Here is a 12,137-nt window from a genome sequence, read left to right on the forward strand (position 1 = left end):
TTTCATGACAACTGGGAAGAATAAGAACCTGAGCTAATCTATCTCCGGGGGAGATGGAAACAATCCCTGGGGGTGGGGGGAGAGGAAATCATAATCTTAACAACCCCAGTATAATCAGAATCTATGACACCAGGATGAATAACTAATCCCTTTAATGTTGATGATGAACGGCCAATTAGTAACCCCACTGTTCCCTTGGGGAGTGGACCTTGGAAATCTGTTTCTATTAAGTGAATGCCCATCTGAGGGGTTAATACAAGTCTGCTGTCAGAGCAGAGGTCCAATCCTGCGCTCCCCTTAGTGGCTCTCCACACTGGTTGGGATCCTGCAGGGTTGGCCAATTCCCCTCTGGCTTGTTTTCCATCATCCCATTTATTTGCGGGCCCTGCGGGCGAGGCCCCCGCTGCCCGTTTTTTGACCATAGCCTGTAGTAAGTGACTGTCCATTAATATCTTTCATTGATCTGCATTCATTGGCCCAATGATTTCCCTTTTTACATCTTGGACACAATCCAGGTTGTTTTGGATGGTCCTGCATAGCCCCTGTTTCTGCTGTTTTTCCTCTATTGGGACACTGCCTTTTAAGGTGTCCCGGTTGTCCACACCGAAAGCATTTACCTGGGTTCCGCTTGTTACCTTGTGTTATCTGCACAACTGCAGCGGCAAGGCCTGCATTAGTTAATGAACCACCCAGTTCCCTACATACTTTCATCCACGCTTCAAGTCCCTTATGTTTGTAGGGAGTTATGGCAGCCTTACATTCCTTGGTACATTGCTCATAAACTAATTGCTTAATCAGCAGCATGGCTGCATCTGGGTCTCCGAAAATCCTTCCAGCTGCTTCTACCATTCTAGCTACAAAATCTGAAAAGGGCTCCAAGGGTCCCTGAATAATTTTAGTCAAATTTCCTGCAACTTCTCCCTTGTTAGGCAATGATTTCCATGCTCTTGTAGCAAGCATATTAACTTGCTCATACACCTGCAACGGATATCCAATTTGCTGCTGCGCAAACCTGCCCTGTCCCAAAAGCATATCCAAATCCCAGGTAGGATTACCAGCTGCTCGATTAGTAGCAGTCTGTTCACTAGCATAGAGGTGGCCCTGGACCTGTGGGCTCCACCCTAATGGTGAACTTCTCTATTTTCTGTACTAACTTCTCAAGTTCCCCTTCAGAGTCTGAGCCACTTTCATCAGTCTGATCTTTCTCAGACTTTGCTTACCTCTCTTCCTTCAGCTGTTCTAACACTTCCTGTCCCTTCTCTACTGCTTTAGAACACACTTTATTCTCCAAGCAGCTCCTAATCAGTTTCCAGATTGGTTGCACTCCACCTTTTATTATTCCTTCTTCCCAAGTGAATTCCAGATCTCTTCCTAATTCATCCCAGCTGGACAGCGTCAGGTGACCCGACACAGCAAACCAAGGGGCAGCGATATCTACCTCTGACAGAAATCTTTCTAGGGTTTCTCTCTTTAAATCTATTTTTTTTTTTTTGCTTTTAATAGCTCCTTAAGAGCAACAAACACAGGGCAAGATTGCGAATTCCCCATACTATCACTTTTGATTTGTCCTTAACGGGACCTTATTGCTCCAACCCGGAGACCTTATTGACTCTTCACCAAGGACCTTATTGCTCCAATCCCGGAGACCTTATTGCCTCTTCACCGAGGTCCTTCCCTATTGTTCCACCTTACCTGGGAACTTACCAGTCGACTGCCTTGTCTGCAAGGAGTTCTGAGCCATAGAAGATTTCCCTGTTGAGTTCCCCGCACAAGTTCTCCATTCCCTGTACGTCTCTCCCCGTATGGTATGGGCCACCATTTGTTGCCGCCTTACGGACCAGCGGAAATAAGGAGGCAACAACGAGCTCTTCTCCAAGCAGTTTATTCAGGAACCTTGTACTACAGAATCATTTCTTCATTTTTTCTTCTTCTCTAGCTAGCTTCTCTCTCTCCCTCAGCCCTCGTGGGTTAAATACTTTCCCTGGTCCCAATCAGAATCGGCTACGTGGCAAAACATAATAGACTGCGGGAAATCATGCCAGCTTCCATCACAAACTAGAGGCACTCAGTTTTTCCAAATAAGGGCTTGTTTATCACAATGCTCTCTGCTCTGGCCGGAGACCAGGTGTTCAATATATAGGGTGGCAGCTGCGGCTCCCCACAGATTCCATAACCCACTTTTTTTTCTATTCTAACTCTAAAGCCAGAACCACATGACCAAAGCTGCCAAGTTCTGCTGCTTACTGGAGTTGGAACATGAGTCCCTTGTTCAATTACATCTTCACCAGCTTTCTGTTCCCAGTGATTTCTTTTACTGCCTAAACTTGGCTGTCAAGGAGCTTGCACTGTAGAACTCAGAGATCTGCACATCTCTGTCTCCTGAGTTCTGGAATTAAAGGCATGTGCTGCCATCACACCTGGACCTAAACTGTTCTTTAATTCCTTTTCACAAGATGAAAGCTTAACTGGGTGGGATCTTGCCTTGAGGTTAGCATTCCCTCAATTCCATTTAATATCTTCAATCTGTTTATTTCCGTCAACACAGGATTTAGCTCCATCCCACTTCCTGGTGCCCTTTCTCCTTGAACCATACATTTTAAATTTTTTTTCTCCCTTAGCTTGTTCCTTTTCATCAAAACACTCTTCATAAGAGCGAACCACACAGAGTCTATACTATACTGTTTTGAGATTTCCTTTTCTAATGCAATTAATCTAACTCTTCACTTTAGCCTCAGGCAGACTTCAGACAAGGGCAAAAAGCAGCCACATTCCTCACCAAAATGTCACAAGAGGGATTTCTAGGCAACATATTAAAATCTTCTCTGAAACCTCTTGAGCCAGTCCCCCCACCCCCAGCACCACTGTCCTTCATGTTCTTACAAGTATGGCCCATTAAGTCCCCCTTAAAGCATTTAACTGCTTTTCTAATCCAAAGTCCAAGAATCCACATCCTTCCAAACAAAAACATGGTCAGGCCTATCAGACAAATCCCTGGTAGCAACTTCTGTCTTAGTTAGGATTTCATTGCTGTGAAGAGACACCATGACCATGGCAACTCTTATAAAAGCAAACATTTAATTGGGGCTAGCTTACAGTTTCAGAGGTTTAATCCATTATCATCATGGTGGCATGTAGGCAGATGTGGTGCTGGAGAAGGAGCTAAAAAGTTCTACATCTTGATATGCAGGCAGCAGAAGGGGACTGTGTACCCCACTGGATATAGTTTGAGCATAAGGAGACTTTAAAGCTCACCTGCACAGTTACATACTTCCTCCAACAAGACCATACATACTCCAAGGCTACATTTCCTAATAGTGCCACACCCTATGGGCCAAGCATTCAAATACATGAGTCTGTGGGGCCATACTTATTCAAACCACCACAGGGGTCTGTGTCACCTTTCTGTCTGGGCTTGATGGTAGTCATCTTCAAGAAACAACTACAAGGCTATGAGACAGGCTCATTATAGAACAAGCATATATTTTGCATAATTTGAGGGTTTTTTGCTATTGGAATATATTTTATATTCAGTGAGATCTATAAAGCCTTTAGTTTACTCAGGGGTATGACATCATTATTTTCTGCATCCTCATGAAAAAGTGAAGCTTCCAGGTTGGGAAGTAGCTCAAGCATACAGTTCAAAGAGGGAGGAACACAGCTGAAATGTGTCAGGCTTTCTCTTCTAGGAGACTAACCAGGAAGAGGTGGAGCCCCATTCCATAAAGTGTAACACCAGTAAGGGCAGGTGGGGTATAACGGGAGGTCATGATGGGGCAAGGACCATGATGGGCACCCCAGTTCTGCTAACCATTGTTCCTGTGTTTTTCATCACAGCCAAGAAGCACGGCTACACCCGCGGTGGGGCCCCAGCTGGAGAGCCCAGAGCACCAGGCACCCCTCACCTATTTCCCGTGGCCTCAGCCTCTTTCCACACTGCCTACTTCCAGTCTACAGTATCAACCTCCTGCCCCAACCCTGTCTGGGCCCCAGTTTGTCCAGCTCCCCATCTCTATCCCAGAGCCAGTCCTTCAGGACATGGATGACCCCAGAAGGGCCATCAGCTCCCTGACCATTGACAAGCTGCTTCTGGAGGAAGAGGAAAGCAACTCATATGAGCTCAACCACACCCTCTCCGTGGAGGGCTTTTAGGGCTGGCTTGCATCTAACAGCCCTTTCACTGGAAACTGAGATTTTAAAAGAGCTCAGCTGGAGCCCAGTCTTCTGTCTGTTTGAAATAGCTATTTCATAGGTTCCCTTTCTTCCTAAAGCTAAATTGTATTCTTTCTTTTCTCCCTTCTTCTTTCCCTCCACTTCCATCCTTCCCCCAACTCCCATCTTGCTTCTTTCTTACTTCTCCTTCCAGTTTTCTTCCTCTGGAGTAGCAAATGGTAGTGATATTATGAACAATGCTTTATACTGAATGTCACCAAGTCTGCAGCTCAGGGTTTTCCTTTGGTGGCACATCCTTAGGGAACACCCTTCTCTTGGGTGCCCCTTGCTTCCTGGTAGCAGTAGCTTAATAGATCTACTCTATGACCACTTACCCGTTCTGCCATTCTGAAATGCACACCAGTTTATTTTGTGCGTGTGTGTGCTGTTCTCAGCCTTGACCAGATGCACTATCTAAGTGGGTGTTTCTGATGGGGTTACCGGGGGATGGGATCAGGACCATCAGGCAGTGAGTGATGGGCGAGGAGGAGCAGGACACACATGTGTGTCTGTGGTTAGAGTGAGAAGGGCGAGACTTAGGAGTGACCTTACATTCAGCTTTAAAAAACATATCACTTTAATGTGGTTTAGCTGTTCTTCTTGTCAGCGATTTGGAGGAAAGCTGGATATGGTACAGAGGATAAATGACGAGTCTGCTTGATTCTGCCTCTCTACAGGCCCTCTAACACGATGCCAGCATTTAAAATACTTTTGTCAGCATATTGCCATGGCAACAGGAAAAGAAATGGGTGAAGCCCATCAGTGAGGAGGCTCGCACTTAGTCGTTCCATGTGGGCTTTTACTTCCTGTTGTGACTCACCCAGGGCCATCTTGACGCGTTGCCATGGATTCTTCCGCCCACTCACCGTCTGTCTCTGGGGTCCTGAAGTCCTGGTCAGCAGACCCGCTAGCCTTCATTTTCATTTTTATTGCAGTTTTTGCTGGAGAAGCATAACATTTGCTGTTGAGTAATTTGCTGTTTTGGGATGCTCTACTCCTGAAGTGGATGTGTCTTTGGGAACTGGCCCCACTGTTTACTAATGATGCCATCATTACATACACACAAACTTTAGTCTGTAGAATCCATGTAGAACTAATAGATGTTCTAGAAAATGACGGTTTCTTTGATATCCCACCCCCTTTGTTTCTGTTTTCAATGAAAACTTAGAGAGAGCTACCTGTCATTGTTTTCTCCTCTGCTTTGTGTCTATTTTGATTCAGATGTCTCATTATCTGCCTAAAATCCTGGAATGCTTATCTTGAATTTGTTATTCCTCCTTAATATTTAGATTAAATGTTAGATATGGATGATAGGTTTACTTTTCTATTGGTGGTTATCATGAGCAAGAAAGGGAGCCGGGAGCCTCAGCCTACTTCATTAAGACCTTGTTGCGCTTAAAAACACTATTTAAGATTTCCCAGCTACTTTGGTAGTTTGAGATGTTGGTGGTAGGAATGGCAATCACAGAGGAGTTAATGCTGGGAAAACAAACAAAACATCAAAGAAAGTAGTGTGAGTGTTGCTAGAACTGAATTGGTGCCTTTTTTCTCTTCTTATCTTGAGACCTCAAGTCTCGGCTGCAGGTGTCCAACCAGATTTCCTCCGGAGTTTTTCCTACTCATAGGCAATATTTTCAATAAAGATTTGTAGATGACTTTTCTGTGCCGAAGTGTTTTATTTCTTATCTATTAACCCCTCTTATGTCTCAGTAGAGAGTCTTTAGAGGCAGTATCTTTAGAGGAAGAATCTTGCACACTGATCTGTTGCGCTGGGAGGGAAAAGCTATCCCCACTGTGTCTTTTGGGCAATTTTCACAGTGGAATATGTATTGGTTGGTGGGTTTACTCTCCAGGGCAGTTGGGGCCTGGAGGGTGGGGGGAGATCTTGTTGGCCTACTGCTCTTCCTGTTGTCTGTGCTGCCTGAGTAACTTCTCTTGATGCTTGGTGTCTGGGCTTCTGCCACAGGCCTTCTTGGTGAAGCTGTCAGTTAGGACCCTAGACATGTGACACAAAGAGAGACCTGAGAAGGCAGTCACGTCCCCCACTCTGACTCCATCCTTGCAGCAAGTAACACTTTCAGAGGGGGTGATTTTGAAAAAAAAATTGTAATTGTATTTATTCATTTAATTAGTTTCCGAGTTTATTGCCTTCATTGTCCATCTTTACGGAGTCATTGTTGTAAATCATCCACATTATTCTGCTGTATAACTATTTCCACATACCAGAATCACTTGGACAATTGGCATCATTATTTCTGCACATTTATGCACAACTTAAGTGGGAGAAAGGCATGGGACAGAAGGGATTTGATGGGAAGAGAGAGGTATTGGTATTTTACAGGATTCTCATCTGAAACTTTGCACATTAGTGTGAAAAGAGCCAGGGGCAGACAAGGGTGTGGTCAGACAAAGTGGACCATGGGGAAAGAATCAAAGTTACAACAGAGCGATCCCAATTCTTTTGAATATCAGGCTGTACTGATATTCAAAATTTTGAATATATAATATTACATAATATAATATATAATATATAATAAAATAGTGGAATTTTGAAGTTAAGTTCTCTCTCTTTCTCTCTCTCTCCCTCTCTCCCTCCCTCCCTCCCTCCTTCCCTCCCTGCTTCTCTCTATGTGTATGTATGCTCAGGTGCCTGTGAAGGCCAAAGGTCAATGTCAACTGTCTTCCTTAGTGTCTTCCTTAATTTCTTTCCACTTTATTATTATGTAACAGTTTCTCAGGCAAGCTGGATGTCACAGATTCAGGCAGAGTAGCTGGCCAGAAAGTTTCAGCAATCCGCTTATCTCTGCCTCTTCAGTGCTAGGATTATAGGCTCGTGAAGCTTAACTTGGCTTTTTCTGAGGGTGCTGGGATCTGAGCTGGGGTTCTCAGCCTTGCACAGAAAGTGCTGGCTGACAGAGTTATCTTCTCAGCCTCTGTTACCAAACATGAGATTTTTGACACCAGGAAACCTAGCTAACTTTAAAAAAGAAAACAAACCAAAAAACATTGTTTACTTAATCTGTGAGAGTTCAGTGAACCCCTTTTTAACTGAGGTTAATCTGGAAGGTTCTCAGTCAGTTGTTCCTAAGTACTGATGTGGATGCTTCTAAATGGATTGTTCTGGCATCTTCCTTAGTTAAACACAGACACAGAATACTGCCCATGTGTTCCAAATGTTTCTCTGCATGTTTGGAGAGAAGCATCCATTAACTGGTGTCCTTAAACCTGTTTGTCAGTTCTTCAACTCTGGGTACTGTGGAGAGAAGTTTTAGTCTTTCATTCAACCCCTTAAATTTTTATCATAATTTAATCATTTATCATCATGTTATGAAATAGGGTTCAACTTCATTTGATTTTGGTACTTTGAATGGATGCTATAACTGAAAACGATGCCATAGGATGATATTTATATCCAAATAAAAACAGTAGATCATTGGCTATGCTAGGTAATTAAGGAAAACAACATTAAGAAATCCTTTCCCTCAGTTCCATGCAAATGCTTTATTTTGAAATTGGCAGATGAGTTTGTATTTTACTAGTGTCCACTAGTCTTGAAGACTTTACATCCAAACATCTTTTTTCAGTGTGTGTGGACATGTGTGCAGGGTATATAGGTTTGTGAATGGGAATGGCATAAGTCTTTTGAAACCTCAAAGCTCAGGCCCAGTGTCAAACCTCCTCCACCGTGACCATACCTCCTAATCTTTCCCAAACAATCCTACCAGGTGAGAACTACAGGAGCGTGGGTGGTGGGGAATACCCATTCAAAACATCACAGCTTTGTTTTTTATCCTCTGTAAAATTAAAAATAGATTTTCTGCTGGGTTATGGTAGCACATGCCTTTGATCTGCACTCAGGAGGCAAAGGCAGGCAGATCTCTGAGTTCGAGGCCAGCCTGATTTACAGAATGAGTTCCAGGACAGCCAAGGCTACAAGGAGGAAACTTCTGTCTTGTAAAAACAATACACACACACACACACACACACACACACACACACACACACACACAAACACACACACACACACACACACACACACACACACACACACACAAACACACACACACACAAACACACACACATACACACACACACACAAACACACACACACACACACAAACACACAAACACACACACACACACACACACACACACACACACACACTTTATACAATGTATTGTGACCATAGTTTACCCTTACTAAACTCCTTCCAGATTCTCTCCACCTCCCTACCCACCCAAATCCACACCTCTTCTTTCTGTACAAGACCCACACAGGTCTAAGATTTTTTTAAATCTTTTTGAATAACAGAAAATTGGTATTAGTTCCTTAAGTATTCAGTAAACCTCAATAATGAAGTTGTATGTTCCTGGGAAAATTTGTATTACTAGTCCTGTTTTGTGATTGATGATTGATCTTAGATTTTCTATTTATTCATTTCTAGACATTTGACAGTTTAAGTTATCCAATGTGTTCCAAAGGGTATCCAATACCCTTTCCTAGATGATGAGCTACCAGCAATTAATGACTGCAGAAATAGGGAGAATCTGTCTTCTCTGGGGACCATCTCTTCAGATGTATGTTTATCTAATACATAGTTGTCAGCCCTAAAAAACAACATGAAATGGTCTAGGTGTCTCAGAAGGGTGTGTGTGTGTGTGTGTGTGTGTGTGTGTAATAATCATTGAAGAGGCTATGAATTCTGAGAAGGAGCAAGGGGGCAGGCATGGAAGGAGATGGATGAAGGACAGAAAGGGAGAAATGTTGAAAATCCAGTATTCATTTAAAATTCTCTAAAAAAATATAAATGAGAAGAATGAGGGTGCATGGCCATCTGTAATATTTTACAAGTCTGTGGTGTGAGTTCTATGTCTCCCCGCCTATTTGTGCTTTTGAGTTTTCTTTATCCTTCTTCTGTGGTCTCAGAGTTTGTTGCTTTTGTCTTTCTGAAGCACAAGTCCTTAGTTCTCTCACCTGTTGTGGTTTTTTTGAAGTCTGTTTAACTTATTTCCACTCTGGCATTTATCATTTCTTTCACTCTAATAATTTGAGTTTTAACTTATTCTTATTTTTCTTGTTGCTAATGACTCAGAGAAGGTGACCACTCATCTGAAGACACAAGTGATCAGAGCTTCGCTCCCAGACTAAAGAGAAAGGGCTCTGGGTAGTTCACAAAGGTCTGGAGACCTTGTTAGGGTTAGGAAGGGAGGAATCACTGAGCTCATTCCAGGAGAATTCCATGATGACATCACATACACATAAAGAGACTAGCAAGTCATCCTCACTGTGCTGTGTATGATGTGCTTCTGCCTGGGCTTAGAGGGAAGAGGGATAAGATGATCTGCTGTCGGCTGCCTACTCCACTCCTCCACAGCCTTCTCATGTAAGCTTGGAGAAAGCTGCTGCTTCCAGATTCATTCCCTGGAGGAGCCTGTCCTTGTTGTTCACCTGGGATTCTAAGTCCTAGGTGGGTAAGCTATGGGTCCACCTGGGGCTCACTTCTTTCAGCTGGACCCAGGAGCTCAGTTATAGAAATAGCAATTGAGTTTTTACATTTTTCTTTTCTTTCATTGAAAATAGTTTTTTCTTTTATGTAATATGTTCTTATTACAGTTTTCTTCCCCTAACTGTTCTGAAATCCTCCACACATTGAATACACACATTTCTGTCTCTTGTTAGAAAACAGACATCTAAAGAATAATGGTAAAACAACAAACAAACAAACAGAAGAAAAAAGTCATAGAAAGAGCATGAGAAACACATATAGATACAGTGGCACACAGGAGTCCCATAAAAACACAAAACTGGAAGCCATAGTATTTATGCAAAGGACCTGTAAAGTAAAAACCAAAACAAAAGGCTCTGACAAAGCATGAGACAGAGGACCTCCAAAGATGGTCCTGAGTTTGTTTTTGTGTTGGCCACCTCTTGCTGGGTATGGGGCCTTGCATTTGAGTGGTTTGTGTACCCAGTGAGAACTTTTCATTTGCCAGTGGCTATCAAGTTGAGATAACTTATGGGTTAAGGATAGAAATTGGTGAACACTTATCCTCTCAGGGCTGGGGCTCCATCTTGTACAGACCTGTGTAGGATCTGTATATGCTGCCATACAGTCTCTGTGAATTTATATATGTGTTATCTCTGTTTACAAGACCTTGTTTCCATGTTGTCCTAAATCCCCTATGTCTTACGATCTTTCCCCCTCTTCTGTGTGGTCCCCTGAGCCCCAAGGGGAGGTATTTGATAGAGACATATCATTTTGGACGGAATGTCCCAGGTCTCTCGCTCTCTGCACAATGTCCAGCTGTTGGTCTCGATATTTGTTCCCATCTACTTCAGTAGAAGCTTTTCTTATGATGGCTGAACAAGGGTACAGCAAAATATAATTAGGAGTCATTTTATGGCCACACTTCTTTAGCATAATAGTAGGATCTGGTTTTCCCCTAGATCCCTGCCCTATCTGGTCTCAGGTTCTTGGCCACTAGGTAGTCTTGGGAATGAGTTCTATCTCATGGGCTGGGCTTTAAATCCAATCAGATATTGGTTGGTTACTCCCACAAGTTTTATGTATTGCTCAGTTAGGTCATCATTGTAGATCACAGAGTCTGTAACTGGGTTGGTATTTTGCCTTTGCCCTGTGGTAGCATGCAGAATACCTTTCGGTACCATGAACACTGATCCATAGGTGTGAATATTGGGGTATGCTGTGTGAAATTGTGTTTCTGTCCTTCCTCACATACTTAGGGATTCTCTGATTGGCTTTAATAAAAAATCTGATGGCCAATTAGCTGGGCAGGAAGTAGAAGATGGGACTTCCTGAAGAAGAGAAAGGAACTCTGGGAAGAAGAAAGAGGGAGGGCCTGGTCACCAGGAGACATGATGGGAGACAGATGTGATCACAGGCTTGGAAAGTATAGCTAGCCACGTGGTTGGATGGGGCTGTGTAATTGGGTTAACTTAGATGAGCTAGTTGAGAGTCTGCCCAGCTAAGGCCTAAGGCTTTGAAATATTAAAAGGTCTCTGTGTGGTTATTTGGGAAAGAGCTGGTTAAGGAATAGTTGGCATTGTATTAGTTTCCAGTGTCAATTAATATATACAGAGCATAATGACTATTTAATTTACATGTAAAGGCTCGAGGTGGTCACCAACTTGACTTCTTCGTGTTTAATGAGTTGTGTAGGGCCTTACTATCAGTTTGTGGAGAGTGACCAACAGCCTTTGCGATATAGGGGTTCTCATGAGAACAAATTGATTAGATGTAACCCATTCCCAGAACTTCATTTAGTGATGAGAGATGTCCACTTGGGGCTCTGTCTTCCCATTATCTGGTGATTTCATCCAGAACACTTTTATATATGTTTATATTTAGGAAGATTCTACTGTATTAGGATGTCGTAGGACTCCTCTCAAATCACCCTTAGTTTTAGCTGCCCCTCTCGGTCCCTTCCTCCAAACCTCTTTCTTTCACATATCCATTTGTTCCTCCTGTTTCTGCACCCCAACCATCTATAATTAAGTATTCTATTTCCCCTTCCAAGGGTGATTCATCCCTTACCCCTCTTTCCTTACTCTATACCTGCCCTCTATCATTATATAAATTGTAGCTTGCTTATTGAAGATTTAACGTCCACATATAAGCAAATACATACCATGTTTGTCTTTCTGGGTCTAGGTTACTTCATTCAGGATGATTTTTCCTAGCTCTTATCCATTTATCTGTGAATTTCATGATTTTGTTTTTTAACAAATGAGTACTACTCTATTGTGTAAATGCACCATGTTTTCTTTATCAACTCATCCATTGATAGACATTTAGTCTGATTCTAATTTCTGGCTATTTAAGAATAGAGCAGCAATGAACACAGTTGAACAAATGTCTCTGTAGTAGGATGAAGCATTCTTTAGGTATATGCTCAAGAGTAGTATA

At 42.7% G+C, this 12,137-nt stretch overlaps 1 protein-coding gene across 1 annotated transcript in view; it reads left to right on the top strand.

Annotated features, from left to right (window-relative positions):
- The window catches only part of Pou2af1 (POU class 2 homeobox associating factor 1), a 31,109-nt gene extending 25,245 nt beyond the window's left edge, over nucleotides 1-5,864 (top strand). The window contains exon 5 of the mRNA XM_031344629.1: nucleotides 3,835-5,864. Coding sequence (XP_031200489.1) covers nucleotides 3,835-4,149 — 315 coding nt within the window. The 3' untranslated portion in view covers nucleotides 4,150-5,864. The remainder of the gene's footprint in view (nucleotides 1-3,834) is intronic.
- Nucleotides 5,865-12,137: the final 6,273 nt, after the last annotated feature.

Source organism: Mastomys coucha, unplaced genomic scaffold (assembly GCF_008632895.1).
Source record: "Mastomys coucha isolate ucsf_1 unplaced genomic scaffold, UCSF_Mcou_1 pScaffold23, whole genome shotgun sequence".
Taxonomy (NCBI): Eukaryota; Metazoa; Chordata; class Mammalia; order Rodentia; family Muridae; genus Mastomys; species Mastomys coucha.